Source organism: Natator depressus, chromosome 5, assembly GCF_965152275.1.
Source record: "Natator depressus isolate rNatDep1 chromosome 5, rNatDep2.hap1, whole genome shotgun sequence".
NCBI lineage: Eukaryota > Metazoa > Chordata > Testudines > Cheloniidae > Natator > Natator depressus.
In genome coordinates, this window is record NC_134238.1 from 55,933,735 (window position 1) to 55,952,443 (window position 18,709).

Genomic DNA, 18,709 nt, shown 5'->3' on the forward strand with positions numbered 1-18,709 from the left:
CAAGTCTGAAGCACATTTATATTGCAAACATATTTTTCACATTTATTCTCATAGAATTTTTACAACAATAACATCCAAACATTTACAGAGACACTGAACTCAAACATTTTGAAAGCAATTAGTGAGTGTGGAAAAATAAAAATAAAATAAAAGGGGGATCTGCCAAAATTATAGGGCCAAATCCTTAGCCTGTGTAAATCACAACAGCTCAATTGACGTCAAGAAAGCACCTCCAATTTACACCAACTTTGGATCAGGCCCATGTCTTGCAGCTGTCATTGCTTCAGACCTACCAAAAACACCTTCAGGAAAAGGGGACTCTTTAAAATGTTTTAAACAGTGTTTTCCAATGTCAGCCTTGCACTGTTTGTCACATGATGATCTCTGTCAACAGATTTGGATTCATCTGCAAGTTACTATCTGCTTCCAAGAAAAGGCTAAAGACAACTTTCCAGATGTTGCACTTTTAAGCCTGCACCAAAAAACTGTTTAGAATCACTAACAAATCCATAGCACTTCCATTTCTCTCTCGCTCTTTCTTTCTCTGTTTTATACAAAAGTAATCTACCAGGTGAAGTATTTCACTATCATTTGGGACCCTTGAAGATTATGAAATATACTGCATGAAAACCAAACACTTGTGGAGAAATCATAATAATGAATTGGTCACTTCTACGAAAAACAACTCACTATGCAACTTTCCCTTATCTGTATTATTCCTCATATTGGATTAATCTAAAATATATTCAAAGTAAAAAAGTGTAAAGCCAAATTCTGGGCTACTTTTGTTCCTTGTGGCAGGCCTCAAAGCATCTTAAAAAGCCTTCATTTGGCTGCAGAGTGCCAGTGGAGATCCTGGCACAGATTGGCTGTATACCCCTTGCCTGCTGCAGAGATCTTCATAGTGAGTCTAAATAGTTTAATGTGGAAGGGAGGATTATGGGTGAGCTTCAGACTTGATTAATGTGTCCATGCAGGGCACATATTAACTGGCCAAAATCCCGTAAGTGCGTGTGGAAGGGGAAGGTGGAACAGAAGGCCATTATCAGCTGGATTTGATCCTTCAGTTCAGCAACCATTTTGCATAGAGCAGAAATCAGTGTTGCCAAGTAAGTGAAGTCCATTTATTAATGTCTGGATACTGGTGATATGGCAGACTTTCGAAAGCCTTCTCAATCCATCACTAGTGTTGCTAACTCTCATGATCTTATCATGAGTCTTGTGACAGCTAATATTGTTCTTAAAGCCTGAGCTCCTGGAGTCCCATGATTACAGAAGAATATCATCTTTCATTTTAAAAAGTATGTTTCAAACTTATTTGGTCAAAAATGTTTGGAATTAAAATGTGTGTGTGAGGTGGGGTGACTGACTTATGAATTTTTAACACTTAGGGCTGGCAATACTAGTTCCCAGCATCTGGCCCACAGTTGATAATCGTAAACCAAGAACCAAACATTCAAAAAGTTCCTAAAGTCATCATAATAACAAAGTCCCTTGGCCAAATTCTGTCCTCAGATATGCACACAGTGTAGCTGTTGAAGTCAGTGGGAGTCACGTGTGCATCTAAGGCCAGCGTTTTCCTGCAGAAGCTACTAAATATGGATCACTCATACTACTACATATATAAATAACACTTTTCATGCCTAGATCTCAAACCATTTCACAAAGGACGTCAGTCTCACTGTCTCCATTTTACAGATGAAGAAACTGAGGCACAGGAAAGTTAAGTAACTTGTCCAAGGTCACCCAAAACTCTGTCTACAAAGCTGTGAACAGAACTCAAGTCTCATAAGTCCCAAGCCGATGCTCTTTCCATTTAAGTACTGCTTTCTTAGACCCTTTTAAATTTTTTTGTTGCCTAACAAGCTTACTCTATATTTAATGGGCCAGCTCCTCAGCAGTGTGTAGCTTCACTGATTCCAATGGTGCTATGATGATTTGCTCTGAATCTGGCCCAATCTAGATTTCATAGTTTGTTTGTATATAGTATTCTGTTACGATGTCAAGAGAAGAAAATACTCTTATTACATACACTACAACAGTTGTCCTGTTTCTTTTCTGAAATTTAGAAGATTTAAATAGTTATGGGGCTTATTTACCACAAATATACAGATCAGAGTCTTAATTGATATCAAGAGGCTTTCAAAATCTAATTAACCTCCCAGCTAGTCATTAGCTCTGTGACCTTTAGAAATAATTGACAGAAGCGATTTTTTCCCCTTCATCTCATTCGCCAGGTGACTAATCTTAGGTGTGCTAAAGGACCCACTGCACATCTGTAAGATTTGATGCGATAATATGTAACAAGTCAATTAGGAAAATGGAACTGTGGCATTTCTCTTCGACACAATATACTGCCCATGTAGCTTGTCAGAAGCATACAGGTTTTGTCACCTGAACACTAGCCTAATCATCTCCAGCTTTTCTATGCACTGAAGCCACACTAAGTCTTAATTCTCAAGTCCCTGCATTATCCCACAGCAGATTTAGAAGCATTTCACTACACTATGTTGCTGGTTATATTAAAAGCCAATTAGATTTTCAACTGTAGCTAGTCCTTTTATACTTAAGTAAATATTGTACATGATGGACTATCACTTGTTGCATATTTTTTTTATACAAAATGTGGGCTCATTAGCTTTACCTGAACGAAGTGCCCCTTTTTTTTTTGCACCAAGCCTGCCATTTATAAAGCTTTGCATTACTATGAATTTCTTCCCTTTCAGAAATTATCTTTCATCCCTACAATTTTAACATCATATCATATACCTAGGGCTCTGTGTGTTGTAAAATATACTGGACATGAAGGCTGCAAGAAGAGTTCCATGTGTTCACAATCCCAGCTTTCTCTGATTGAGTGGAAAATGCTGCTGCAGTTGGCACACATCTCTCTGGCTGTGCTCACTTCATTGACCCTGTCCAATGCCACAAGCCCACAGGGCCCTGGGCAAAACACATTTTAAAAACTATGCAGAGTTTTGATTCACTTTTTAAAAAGACCTTGTAAGTAAAGTGTGTGTAGCTTTTTGAAACTGTGATTTATGCTTTCAAAATAGAATGATCATCTCTTCCACTGGCCATCCTGCAACACTACCCTTTTACCCTCAAAAGCCCAGTAATATCGCAATCTTCCTGCTAGACTGAGCTCTGGATGAAGCTACCTCTTGATGAGGTCACTGATATTGCCATGAGAGTAAGGTCATCCAGAAATAAAGAGGAGGGGAGTGAGGACAGAGGGGCATCAGCAGTGATGGAAGGAGAAGGTCACTGAGAGTGACACAAAAGGAGCAGCTGGAAATGTAGGAGAAGGAGAGAACAGGATGAGGAAAACCCCCGAGGAAGGAAGACAGCAGAAAAGGAGGAAGTTATCAATTGTTTTGAAAGTGGCAGACAGATTAAGAAAGATAAGATTGGACATGAGGGACCATGAAGGAGGTCAAGCTGAAGAGACCCTTAGAACTGGTCAGAAGATGGCACTCAGTAAGAGTGGTTTAAGTGTTGTGAGATAGAAATGAGTTTGCAGAGGATTCAGATGTGTCTTACTTGGGTAACCATGTGACTCTATCATTGTAATCCTTCTTTTTTTTAAATCTTTTAGCCCAATGTTTTTCTTTGTTGCTCTCACTCGTGTAAGTTCTCTGGGACAGGTACTTGTCTTTTACTTATCCAGTAAAGTGTCTATCATGCTTTTGTCTGCTATAGAAATAGTGCCCATAATCCATTAAGAGAACAGGGAAAGAGGAAATGTGGGTGGGAGGATATGGCGTGCTTGAGGAACTTTGAGGTGAAGGGGAGGAGGGAGCCAGTGTGGTAATGAGGCAGGCAAGTGAGGTTAAAGGAGGGTTTTATTGGGAGATGGGGGCTACTAACTTGTGTCTGAAGGTTGAACGAAAGAAGCAGGGGTCAGTGTGTGTAACAAAGATTTAGAAAAAAGAGAGAAGAGGAGGAGTTAGGAAGAGAGAGTCAAAGTGTTGGGAGTCGATAGCAAGAGAGACAGCTCAAAGTTATGAGATTGTGAGGAAAGAAAAAGTTGCTGGGAGTAAGGAAAAGAAGTTCTTGCTAGATAACATCAAAACTGTTTTAAAAACTGCTAAGATCATGGACAGGCATGTGTGTGTGTGTGCGCGTGTGCGTGTGGTAGAAGTTTAGACACGAGCAGCTGGGTGATCAGTGTGGAGAAGCAGATCTGTTTGTATAAAGAATATGGCAAAGCTGAATGAGCAGAAAACAAATTATAGTGGAGGAATTCTGTATGATTCCTGTTTTTTCTCCACAAGTGCTCAATGGTATGAGGAAGAGAAGAGCCAGAACAGAGGGTCAGTGGGATGAGTCTGAAAGAGGAACTGAGCAGGAGAATTTGAGCTAAAGGTAGTGACCATGGAATCAACAGAGAGGTGGAGGTCAGCTTGAGAAAGGGGGGGAGTATGGGAGAAAAGAATCAGAGAGATTGATGGGCTGGAGATCACAAAAGAGCTGAGTGATGAATTGGCGGGCAGGGGGGAGGGAGTGATTTATGTGCATGGGGACAGAGTGGGAATCAGAGAGAGGGGACTTGGAGGTTGAGAGACTGAAAAAGAACAGGGCTTGGTAAAGATTCATGAGAGACTTGTTGAAGATGAGACAGTAACTGAGGCTGTAATGGCATGGGGGAAGGCAGGCAGGAGACTTCACTTTAAATCTGCAAAAAGCCTAATGGCTTAGCTAAACAAACACACTGGATTTCTGTAATACACTTATGATTGTAATTATGTTTGCAGTCAAGATAAGTCTAAAAATAGTCCCCATGCAAACAAAAGACAATGGCCTTTCCAGTCTCCTGGAGGAATGACACTGTGCTTTGGCACTATTGGCAGAACTGAATGTGCTAGGTCTTGTATCCCTTACTCAGGCAAGATTTCCACTTCAGGTCAATGGAGTTCTGCCCAAATGAAGAATGGAGAACAAATGCACTAGACTGGATAAATTAGAGCAAACACAGGATGATAAACAGCTGTGTGTCATGCAGCAGTCCTTCATACATGCTTCCTTATCAGTGGTGAGGTGCTGTCCACCTTCTCCCTTGTTCAGGTGGCAGTAGGCAAGTATTGCAGTTGTGGTAAAAGTAAAAAGGGGTGAGGTGGGAGGGAAAGCTATATGATGCTCATATGGCTGGGGAACAAAGGCAGGTCCATTAACCCAAAACCTAGAGGTAATGTTAGAAAGTGGTCTCTGATATGGGGAACTGAGTAAACCAGAGGGAAAACCATGATCAGGCACAAAAAAAGAGGCAAAAAAGACCAGTTCTTCCTGCAAACAAAGGGAACTTATGGGCTGTTTAGGCATGGCTCTGTAGCTTTCATAGATCTTAAGGTTTGGTACAATTGGCAGTTGCAGAAAAGATTTTCCTTATTATAATTGTAATATGTGTATTATGTCTAACAAATTAAGACCCATTGACTTTGTGTGTCAAAATAATCAAAACTGGTGTTTTCCATGCATTTTAACCAGACATATACTAACAGACTAAACTATTTTAACTAAGGTCATGTTTTCAAGGTGTGTAAAGATTAGCTCATTAGAGGTATCTTTCTGAGATGCATGCATGCATCCTTTATTTATGACATATGACCCACTTACTTTTTAGGGACATGGGCAGCAAATTCACAAGCCATGGGCTTGATTCTCCTCTCACTCATACTGGGGTACAGCAAGAGAAACTCCACTGAAGTCAATGGTGTTACAACTGTGTAAAACTTATACAAATGAGGAGAATCAGACTCCATGATTTTGAACAAACAATGAGATCTCCGTTCTATTGCAGAAAGTGGAATTTGCTCACTTAAGTAAATCAACCCATCCCTTTTTTCCCATCTTAATCCCATTTTTTCCTCATCCCCAAGCAGAAATACCAATATAGCCATTTATGACCTCAGTAACCAAAACTGGAGGATTGTGATTTTGTGCATGTTAAGTAAGAGATACTTATTATAGATCATTCAATTAAAGAAAGGGAGAATCTGATGTATTTTGTATACAACTGAAGATGGAACGAAACCCATAGTTGTAACAATGCTATTTTATAGATTAAACAAAAAAAATGTAGTAAATGCAAAAGGAGTTTTTATTCTGAGAAAGACCCATCCCACTTTAAAGTAAAGAATAACAAGACTTCTAATAATCTAAAATTTTCTATTGCACAAGAGAATTCTATTTTTAGAACGACAACTGTACTAAGTGTATTGTTTTTGGTACCTATCATACAGCATTGGGAAGTTTACATAATGCAGAAGTTGATCTTTGCCATCAAAATCAAAAGGTTTAGAGAGAACCAAACCTTACATAGCTCATACTATTCCTTAAAATAAATTGTCAAATCCCAGTAACTGATGTGCTGTATTAAGAGAAATAAGGTTTAATGAAAGACTGTGGGATGGGTGGTTTAGTGGTTAAAGACACTGAGGCTTCAGTTTTAGGAACACAGTTCAACTCCAGACTGAGGCCTCAAAGTGAAGCTTTGTTTGCGGAACCAATACACATCACAAAACTGCCACACATAATTCAACAGGATTTGGAATAGTTGTCATTCACTGCTTAGAAGAGATCCAAACATGAGTAAACATGGAGGGTGAATACACTTTTCTCTCTCAAAAGTGATATACCTCCATGTTAGAGTTTAGGTGACCAGTAGGTGGTAAGAGGAAATTTACACTGTAATGCCTGAAACAAACCCAATTAACAGATAACTTTTCCAAAGTCAAAACTCCCACGCCTGTGTTTCAGAATACATTTTTATAAGGAAGGTAACATTGGATCTGTTGCATACTGAGTGAAATGAAGTTGTGCAGGCAATTTCAGAGACATGTATCATAAGTGACTGCGATTGTTATGTAAAAATAACATTATAGGATTAATTGTTTTTAATATGATAGATTAGAAAGTCTGAAAAGAAGACAAACCCGACTGGGTTTAAAAGGTTTATAAACTCTCTTAACATTAGCTAATCTACTTCATGTCATGGCTGTACTCTGAATTCTATATGTACAAGTTGGGCAGCACTGAGATAGCTTGGTGTGATTTGCAATAACATTGCCAACTATTAAAACACCCATTAACTTCATTCCAAGTCATTTCTTCCTTGAAAAACAGCATAACACTTATTAGAAATGCAAAGTCCTTTGCCTTCTGTTACTTCAAATAATAAATTGTTATCTGAAGAGTGGTATCTTCATAAATACTAGACATAATTAATTCCAGTAAAATGCATTTAAAATGGCTGATAATAAAACTAACAACTTTAATCAGAGCTATATAAAAATAATTTAGGCTTAAATCTGAATAGCAATAATTTCATTTGAAAGTAATGAAAGTATATCAAAGATTAAAATTATAACTAGGTTCAAAAAAGAATTAGATAAATGCCCGGAGGATATGTCCACCAATGGCTGTTAGCCAAGATAGTCAGCGATGCAGCCCCCTGCTCCGGGAGTCCCTAAACCTCTGATTTCCAGAAGCTGAGTCTGGACGACAGTGGATTGATCACTCGATAATTGCCCTGTTCTGTTCGTTCCCGCTGAAGCACCTGGCACTGGCAACTGTTGGAAGACATGATGCTGGGCTAGACAGACCATTGGTTTGACCAAGTATGGCCGTACTAATGTTCTTATCTATATATTTTTTTTGAATTATAGGAACGTATACCATTTGAAGAAGTTGTGATATGTGCTAATCACCGATAGCAGAATCGAAACAAGTAACTAAACAGACATTACTATGCATCATGTGAAGAGAAATTGGGATTCTAAATTAATTACAGAGAATGTTACTCGGGCATACCTTGCATGTATTTCAAAAACAATGTTACTTTAAAAGATTTTCTTCTCTAGTTTTGTAGAAAGCTGCAAGCAGAGCTATGCTCTGTACTTTTGCTGAAGTACAGTTATTGAACAATCATTAAGATGAAAATGAACAAACTTAATAATACCATCCAATCCTTAGGCTGCTTTTGATTGCCTAGGAAGAACAAAATTAAAAGCTATATGAAGTCTAGATGTCACACAGCCAAATGCAGCGGACTCTCCACAAGGAAATACTCATAATGCAGTAAAATTTTAAATGATCAATTTAAATATTTAAAATGTGGCAGTTTTGTATTCTGCACCTTACCATACAGTATATAGAAACTACACTGAGTGCAAAACCATCTGTCTGCTCTTTTGTGGGTTTTTTGCCCCGTTGTACTGGTAACAGTAAAGTTAATGATCAAGTAAAGACATACTTGCACAGATTTTTTTGGTAATATAACAAATCTTTTTCAACACTAACATAATGCTTAACTATTTCTTCCGACCTGGTAACAATACTGTCACTGGAGAGGCGTAAGCACTTCTCAATGCTAGAAACCACATCATTCAAACTGCCCACTGATTCTATCACAGCTAATCCATATGGGAAGAAACATAATGAAAGGCACTTTATCTGGCTTCTCTTTATTACTAACATCATTCCGTTTAAATAATGATAATTATCAGGGGGTAGCCACTGGACTCCTTGTTGTTTTAGTGATAATTATATTTACCCATTTTTCGGCTAAATTTTCTAAGGGTTAAATACAATATGGTTATCCACAGAAGTTTGTGTCCCCCACAAAATTACACATTCGAATGCAAACTGGATAACACATGAGTAAATCAGACAATTTTTTGGGGCAAAAAATAAAATAAAATAAAAAGGGTTTTGCAGGTGTGCGTATCATTCCCTTTGAAAATCTACTCCTTAAAGTTACAGCAACATAAACATAGCTTAAGTTTCACATTTACATTGAAGTTTCTTGGAAACCAAAGGACTTGATGATCAAAGGACCTACACACTCATTGTGAAGCACAGCAAATTATTCAGATAAATCCCGACCTACTGGCCTGATCATCCGTTTCCATAGGAAAACCTGAAAGAGGGAGCTTAGAGGGAAAATATCACAACAAGGTTTTTCTCCCTAAGAATGTGCTCTTTTTGTTCTGTCAGGAGAGGAAGGAGGATAATTTGGGGGTTAGGGTTTGTCCCTTGCAGAACAGCACATAGGACTAGCCACCAGTCCCAGGGCTGAATCCCTAGAGATCAGTGGGAGACTTTGCCCATCTATGTGGAGGCTCCAAAGGGGGCTTGGCGAGGTGGGGGGAATGATGTACATCCCACACCCTTCGTGGTCCCACCTCACATGGATTCCAGCACCCATGGTGCACCCTTGGCGAGAACTCACTCCCTTTCCTAATGGGGGCAAGGAGATGTGCAAGTGGATCTGGGAGGTAGCTAAACAGTAGAGCCCTGTACATCAACATGAAACTATATTGCAAAAAGGGTTATATTCTTAGTTACAATATTTGTTAATATAGTTTCATGTGACTGTATTGTGAACCTCTAGCATAAGTTCAATACAATCTATAGGCTCATCAACTATTTCTTCATCGAAAGTATCTAAAATGTACAAATTAAATTTAATCTCTTCTATTGCAGTGCTCAAAATTCTTGACTGGTGTACATCAAGGGTAACATTTTCAGAAGCCTCTAAGTTTCATTTGCAAAAGCACCTAAGTGATTTAAGAGTTTAAGGGTAACATTTTCTAAAGCACCTCAGTGACTTAGGTGCCTAGTCACTGAAGAGCTTTTGAAAATGTTTCCTGTAGGCTCCTAAGTCACTTTGGCACTTTTGGAAATTTTACTTAATGTTTTATTATATTAACAAAATCCATAAAAGTCACATTTACTTTGGTTTGAGTCTTAAACTATGTTTAACTTGCTATGATAGTAATGGAATTAATGGATGCTGAAAATGAATGTTTTAAGTTTGAATTAATATTCTTGAGCAGTTAAAATACAGATTGCTACATTTAACAGTCTACATTAAATAATATTACTATGATAATGTTATAAAGTGTCAATAACGTTCTGATAAATGTTGTTTCCATGCTCTAATTTTACATATTTGGTAAAAGCATTCTAAGCAAAGTTGGATTTTTTCCAATGTTCAACCATTTTTGTGTGACAGAGAAAGTGCAAACATTTGTCATATAACTTTTAAGTCAATTTTCCTTGAATTCTTTTAAATTACAGTGTTATTAAAAATAAACTACACAGCTTCAGAAATCATTCATCAAGATCAGATGTCTTAGATGAGCATTGACAAAAATTAGTCCTCACAGGACACATATTCTTACCTCAACAATATCTGAATTCGTTCGACTCTCATGTGGCTCATTGTACTCTGTATATTTCAGCAACACTTTGTCCATATCAGTGCTGGCATACTGGAACAGTTTGTTGGTGCTGTTGAAGATGATTAGAGCAATCTCACAGTCACATAGAACACTCAACTCATAAGCCTTCTTCATTAACCCAAATTTCCTCTTTGTAAATGTCACCTGGAAAAAGGAAAATAAGTCTGTCAAAAATCCCCAAGTCTCTTTTCTAGAGTCCTGTTTCTTTTATGAAATTATAACTTGCAATTCTATAGTCTTTGAGCTTTAATAAGTTCAGCTGGAAAGCAAATAAATCAAAACACAGTTCCAACACAGAATACAAATATCGGAGTGCTAAGTAACTGAGGGAAATGCATACAATCCTCAATGCACAATTCAAGCTACAGAAAGTAAAAAAAAAAGGGGGCATTCCCATTAGTTGAGCTGTGAATTTTTCCTGTCTCATTAACCAGTTTAAAACATTGGCACTGGATTCTTCCCAAAATATTTTAATTCAGTACACTTAATCTTTTGCCCACACATAAGCTAGTAAGTTTATTCTGAATGGTAGATGTCTTTGCCACTCACCACCACAACATTTTAAACATTACACCTCAGTTCTAGAAAACTTTTAACAAAAGATTTAGCCTATTCTTATTCAACAGGTCTTAGTTCCAGTTGAATTCCACCCCACAATTTATCTATCAGTAAGAAAAAAGTTATATCTCATTTAATTAATCAAAAAAGATGATTTGATGTAGAGATGGACAGATCTATAACAGTTTTGAAAAATTACCAGATATATTAAAAAATCCTTTTTGCTTCACTTTCAAATTCTCAAGTGTCAGTACAATGAAGAATATAAATTGGGAGTGAAGAACAAGTTATATAAGTACTGACTAGCCAGCAATATGTATGCATTACTGAGGTGAGTTCTTATCCATACATACCTGTTGACACATTTTATTTAATCTCAAAGGAGATACTTAGAAATATGAACTGGCATTTTTAGTACAATGAAAGGATTCCAGTCACATTATCTTGGTAAATTAGGGATGCACATATATGGCTTGTGTGAGGGCAAGTCAGCAACTGCTATGAAACTTCATGCAAAATCTAAGCAGTATGAAGACCTGCAATTAAAAACTGAATTTCTTTCATGATTGATTTGCAAAGTTCCAAGAAAACATACACATCTTAGTATATGAGTTTCTTACCATGAGAAATCTAATCTGATAGTAAGAACTGACTTGTTTCTGTTTTTTCCTGTATTCCATTTGCACTAAACACATAAATAGATATTTTATTTTTAAATATCTATTTTCCTCTACAGTAATTTTCTGTGATGGATTTTGAAAGTGAATAAATGTATGGTACTAAAATAATTATCAGTCAAATCAAATATGCAGTGAGGGTATTTGACACAACTTGAGGGAAGCACTAATCAGGTAGTGTAGACTTGCTTAATCTGACACTCAGTGCTACCAATTCTTTAATACCGTCAGTAAAAGTACCTATGCACATGGTTCATCACTTAGGCAAAAAAGATTCCATTCTGCATGGTTCAGAAGGCTGTTGTTTTATCTTGTTACACTCCTAATGCAAGCTAATGCTAACTGCAACCCCACTCTACCTTGGAATCCCAGCTGGTCATGCCATGGAAAACGTGACATTTAAGTATTTCTAATCCCTACCAGCTAGTCTATCTCAAAGAGACGTGGCTGTATGCCAGTGCTCTGTACATTTATTCTCCACGATGTATCATGAATGATGTCACTTTTATTGCTGTCTCGATCATTGTAACACCTTTATAAAATCTATTAACAACAGACAGATTAGTATTAAATCTGGTTTTTCAAGCATTTAAAAAAAACAGTTTGCACAGCATTAGATTTGAGTCTATATTTTTGTCACAGCTGATATTAAGACATATCTAAATGGGTAAGGTCCAGCTGGCTTTTGCTGTTTGGCATGACTGATGAAATACACAGTCAAAAACTCATCTTACCATTGAAAAACTGATCAGTCTTTCAAATGCCTTTTAAACACTTTATCTGCTTGCAGAAAATTGTGATGCAATGTTACACACAGTAATATGAACATCTATATAATTTTTTAGAAAAGGCTAAACAAGCTATGGATCACATGCAGAGGGGAGAATGTACTAACCCGACACATTTTTCTGCATCTAAAACTATTTTCAATCAGACTAGTTGACCACAGTACTGTAGGTGGAGTGCATCTATACAATATGGTTTCTGTTGCACAGAAACCTCAGAAATTAGCATGTTACAGCTCCTCACCATCAAAGTATACTTCAGCACAGAAATATCTTTAAAGCCACTGTTTGTGTTTACTGTTAGGTGCTCCTGAACATTTTGGGTAACCACACAGATGTGCTGCATAGCACATACTTATTTCATAACACTTATCACAAAAAAGATACTACTTATAGTGCCTTTTCACGAACACTGAAAATAAAAAGGACAACAGATAAGCTAGAGGGTTTATTAACTTTTCTTTAAAATGTAATCTTAATTGCTCTGAATTTAATTCACTATTATCTCCATGTTCTTTTTAACAGTCTTCAAATGTATTATATAATGCTTTTTTGCCATTGTTCATAGACATAAAAACAATTGTATCTATTACTGTTTCTAAAGTGATCTAGAATATTACTCTTCTTTTTAAAATATGCCAGTCATTGACTGATTGCAATTCAGATCTTTTGCACTTATACCTAATAATGTATTGTAATAATGTAATTTCTCATACTTTTACAATAGTTTGTAAAAGGGATGAGCCTATTTATTTACTAAATGTGCAGTAGGGTCAAGACCTTCAGGAGAGATTAAGAATACTTTTAAAGGTGTTTAAAAATACATTCTCCTTTCATATAATTTCCTTTATATAGCCACATCAAGAAGAGGAATATACTCATTTATCCTCTGAAGTATTTAGGTGAGTAATATGAACAAACAACAAATATATTTAACTTTGTATTTTGTGTCCAGTATGTTGTTCGCTATATTCACCTAAATCAAAATTAGCTAATAAATATTGACTAAGATGATAGATACCACATTTTAGCACTGCAGTGATTTTACTGAGTGTTAAAGATTGCAATAATGTATTAAAAATATGTTGTCTCTTTATGTCTAGGTGAAAGCCAACTGAAACCTATAGCTGGAAGTCTGTAATTCTGTACTTAAGAAATAATTTTTACTTGTGCGAAGTTAAGAACAACATGAAGTAAATACAGACATTTCTTAAACACAGTTGCATACACACAAACTACAGAGTAGCTTAATGATTGTATTCAAAAATTGTAGCTGGTCGTATTGAGGAGAAGGGATTTACTGTAACATTTCACAATCCAAATATGATCACTTTACTAGGGCTAAAAAAATCTCGAAAAGGAATAATCCTGATAACTGATCAGGAACTCAGATACTACAGACACTGAAAGCCATATAAGCAGCTAGATAATCTGTCAGACTACAGGAAAAATTTCTCAGGAAGGAAGACTCTTATAATGTAAAATCTATATCCTATTCCATAGCCAGAAAAATATAACTATGTGTTGCCAATTTACTGATGTATTTAAAAATAAATCTGATCTATTTGCATACACACAAAATATTACATGGATTTTGATGACATCTGATTAATATTAAATGTATTTTTCAGTAGCACAGATTGAATAATTTCATATTCTTACCCCTGCTGACTGTACCAAGGACTAGTTAATTAATTAATTCACAATTGAGCCTGATGTCCAAATCAGATTTGGGACATGCTTTATCCCTTCTGCTTTCTGGATCAGTGGATGTCTAGTACTGTCCTCAAGTTTCCATATTTTTCTTTGTATTCAGGAGGTTTTATTGACTGGGCAATTTGTGAAGTCCTAGCCTCTTGGACTAGTCTATGATGATAGTGAGATAATCGGGGAATTAAGTGTTGAGAAATATAAAATGGCTGCCTAGAATGAGGAGGTTGGCTTTTACCTGTGTTTAAAACCCTGAAGCCTCACACACACAAAATACATAAGCCATACAATAGAAAAGCAATTGTCAGTATTTTTAAGTTTTCAAAAGTTTTCACTAGTGTGGCCAAGCAGTGTTTCACAGACAACATTTCCAGTGGAGTGTGCAGGGAATGGAGTATGTACTCGTGCAGCATGCTGAAAATTAATCAAGTTGCATGTGTTCTACATAAGCTCTGAATACAGCTTGCTTTATTCATTTAGAGCCTGCTTTTCAGAGCTGATGAGCCCATGAATGTTCACTGAACACAATCGTGATGCCCAGCACCTCAGATGATCAGGCCCTGAAAATCTGCAGTACTTGGGTATGTAAAGCAAGGAAGTTTAAATGCAAAGATGATTGTCCAGGCTTTGAGCAAACCACATGCTTGTTTTAAATATTACAAAAACAAAAGAAAGAGTGAAAAAGCCAGTTCTTAGCTTCCCTCTCATAAATCAAGGCTAGGTCTTTGTACATTTTGGACCAGATTCTGGCTAGAGGTTAAACTTACTATATGCACAAGAAGGAAAGCATGGACCAAAGGCGATTTGGGAGGACATTTTCCATCTCCAATTCTGGCTCTCCTCCAAACTACAGAAAGACAATTCTCCAGGCTTTCTATGGTCAAAGCTGTGAAGGGGCTTTCCGAGACATGGTTTTGGGATCAGAGACTGTGATATCTGTGAATGGGGCTGTAGCCACCCAGAATGCAGGTGTACATTCACAGTGCTCCATAGCTGCAATATGCTCTCATTAGGAAGGTAATTTGGCACGGTGCCGGAATTTGGCATTTTATTTGTAGGGAGTAATGTTTATTTAAATTAAATACATTAGGAGATAGGTTAGTTGATTTTCTATATAGGTCCTTTCACATACTGGAATGAATAATACAATGTGTACGTATGCTTTTTCCACTCAAGACACTATACTAACAGACTGTGATAACAGAAAGAAACAGCAATCGACTGGAAATTGTTTTTATTTATCTAAAATTATACCAAAATTGTTGTGCAGCTTGTAGATGTGACTGGAACAATGTAAGAGCAGGAGTCACTGCTGAGAGGTTGAAGCTTTTATTCTGCTGATTTAGTTTGTGACCTGTCTCTGCTGCACGGATGCTACATTTTTTTCCCTTTGGACTCTTCCACTCTTGACTTTTAAATCTGAGATAATCTGAGAGACTGATTTTGAGTGACTGTCCCGTAATAGCGGTGCCATCACTGGTACTCAGTGTCTGTCATTGGGGACCACAGAGTCTATGGCTTGCTTTTTCTGTTTTCCAAACAGCAGCCAGTGCTCTGCCCTGCCCTCCAGCAGCAATCCAATCCTTGGACAGTATGTCAGGTCTTCCCTCACCTCTTCCTGTCCTGATATAAGGCTGGGAGGTGCTGGCACTGAAAGGAGGAGAAGAGCTGGGAGTCTGAACCCCCACCCCCACACATTTCCTGACATTATGTATATGTTAATGTGAGGGCCTGGGGAAACTGGAGGTGGCTCATGCATCCAATATTTGATGTATACCTTCTACCTGGCTATTGGGGAGTGTTGTGCTGGTTGTCCCTCCTCATTCAGAGTGGGGTCAGCTGATATGGGGTATCTGGCAAACAGGATGCATCAAATGAAGCACCCTCATCATCATAAAATCAAGATGGCCATGTATGAGCCATGTGACTTTTGACTAAAGTGCCAGGAGCAGACACTTATCTCTACTTATCTTATAGCCAAACCCCGACAGCGCTTCAAAAGCTGCAACCCCCTTTCTATTCCCACCCCTGACTCGCCCGTCTATTTTATTCTGCTTAGCTCAGTTTGTCATTTTAAAAGGCTCTCCTGCAACAAACTTTATGACTACGTTCAGCGGTGGTGGCAGTGGGAAGTAGCACCACTGCAGGATTCCCTCTAGACAAACCCTCCTTTATGCAACAACGACTAGGCATGCCATATTAAATGAAAGGCCCTTTAAAGAGCAGTAAGGGACTCTTCAGCAGCCTGCTCTATGTTCTTGTAACCCTCCAGCATAACTTATAGGGATGACACAGCAGTGAGTTATGCTGCAAAAAGAACTATTGTGCTTGACAGCCTCAAGCATACTGAGCCATGACTTGCTGAACAGCATTACTAAAGAGGAGCTCTAAGTAGAATGACCTAAAATTATGACTGTAATATATTAAATGGCCCTATCTTATAAAACAGGGTTCTTTCAGCATCTCATGATTAAGCTTCACAAAAACGAAGGTGCTGTACTTTTTCATTACACTTTATTGTTAGCGTATCAGCACACAAATAATGGAGCAGAAAATTAAACAAAACTGTGAGTTTATCACTCTTTCACAAGTCCTAAATATTTTAGTACATAATTTCTGATCTCTGTTATGACATTTGTCTTTATGAATAAAGAGGAGAGGGATAACTCAGAGATATGTTAATTAATGGATGGTATAGCAACTCACAAATTATTAGGGTAGGCAATATTCAGAGTCTTTTATTCCCATATATTCTAAACAGTTCTAATTCTCCAAAACATAACCTATATCATATTCAGACTTGAAGAATGATTTGATATTATTTTTTTTTCTCTGTTGAATGATATGCATAATGATGGTTAATCTCAGTTATACCGTTCCTCTTCACTCATTAGGACAGATTGAATTAACTCACTTATATCTATATGTATAGACATGGGCATCTTATTTGTGAGAAAATATATCCTTTCCATCCATACACATACTCTAGATAATATAAAGTACAATAAAACTGACTTTTTATCTATACCACATTCACTAGGTCTGGCAGGTACAAATAAATGTTTTGGATAAAAAACATGTTTACTAGCTGAACAAAACTAAAATGTTCGTAAGGTAAAGGTCAAAGAATATTTCATTCCCTGCTGAGCAAATGGTCAGGAAGCACATTTGTCTGCATTTCCTGTCATAACAGGAAGAGTGTAACTTCTTCCTCTCCACAATGGCTTCAGTTCTGCTTCCCACCTCCAGCTCTTTCTCCCTCAGGGCCTTCCAAATCAATCCTTACAAGACAGAAAGGCAGTGGCCGTATCTGCTCTAGTTTTCAACACAGCTATGTTTAATGATACCATAATTACTATTGGACTATCCTTACTTAGGCTGCTCATTCATACTTCACATTAAAAGTAATTTGGCCTAAATATTTACCTAAGCTAATTAATTTTAAATTATACTCTGGCATATATTGGAAATACAAACATACCTAATCTTAAATATAATACAGCCATGAAATTCATTATTAGGTTAGCATCTCTTTTAAAACATTTTCTCTACCATGTTTGGAATCTCAAATAGATTAGTACAATATGAAATGATTTTAGATTAAAATGGAATCAGGCCCAATTGGGCCATTAAAATTTGGGAACCTGGTCACTAAAATGTAGTGTACATCTTCTGTTAGTTAAAGAGAGAGAAATGTTGAGGTAGCCTCTCTGATAAAACTAGGTGTTGTGCCTAACAGGGACAATCTATTCCAGTGCCATTACGGATGATGTAAATTACTACTTAATGTGAGTAAGGGTGGCAAATCAGGCTTGTACAAATTAAAGGCTACTTCATGGTTTTAAGGTACATCTCATTGAAAAGAGTGGTGTAGAGCTGCACAATTAAATGTTATCGAGATATTCCCTTCATAAAGCGCTGTAATTGGTGGGCAACCCACCAACCTCCTAAAATCTCAAAACTAGACTAAAACCAAGCTAACTTGTGAGAGCAGACTGAATTTTTTTTTTTTGGTAGAGGTGGGGGGGGGGGAATCTCACAAAATGTCCTCCTAAATTTGAGCTGATCTGTGCACTAAATCATCAGGCTCCCTTTTCTGCTTCTACAGATGACGTTCTGATTGAGATGACGATCTTGTAGTCTGTTCTTTTCAACAGAGCTAATGCAGATAAAAATAGATGCCCCTAAGTCTGAAACTAGTTTTGAAACTAGCCGCATGAGGTATTGGAGTCAGTAGAACAAATCTAGGTCTTCCTGCAAACGGACATTTCCCTCCAGGATACTCTTCCCTGCCCTGTAACCTCACTTTGCTTATCTGATTTAATTTGTTCTCTGTTCAGTTGATAACTGTAGCAAGTCTTGTTTTACCTAATTTCACACATGTGCTGGGAGCAAAGAATTATCAAATTGTACATATGCAAAAGTTGCTCTGCACGTGTTTTCCAAGTGCCTCTAATATTGTTTTCAAACCAGCTACAGAGCCATACTACTTAGAGTGTCTAATATCTGAGTACGTATTTCCTACAGTATTTGACGGTCCTCTACATACCCCCCCCTCCCCAGCTCATAACAAAACTGAAGATGTTTCAAGCAAAACGTGCGGAGTTATTAGCTAAGCAGAGCACAATTAAAATTAGGAATGTGGATAAGAGCATGCTTCACAACTAGGAAAATAAAGAAATGTAAAACATCAGAAAGAAGACTGCAGGCATGAAAATCATCACACCACATT

At 37.3% G+C, this 18,709-nt stretch overlaps 1 protein-coding gene across 13 annotated transcripts in view; it reads right to left on the reverse strand.

The window, feature by feature from the left end:
• MEF2C (myocyte enhancer factor 2C) overlaps positions 1–18,709 on the reverse strand; it is a 137,381-nt gene that overhangs the window by 55,783 nt on the left and 62,889 nt on the right. For all 13 annotated transcript variants that reach the window (XM_074952831.1, XM_074952830.1, XM_074952832.1 and 10 more), the window contains one exon: positions 10,188–10,391. In XM_074952831.1, the coding sequence (XP_074808932.1) occupies positions 10,188–10,391 (204 nt within the window). The remainder of the gene's footprint in view (positions 1–10,187; positions 10,392–18,709) is intronic.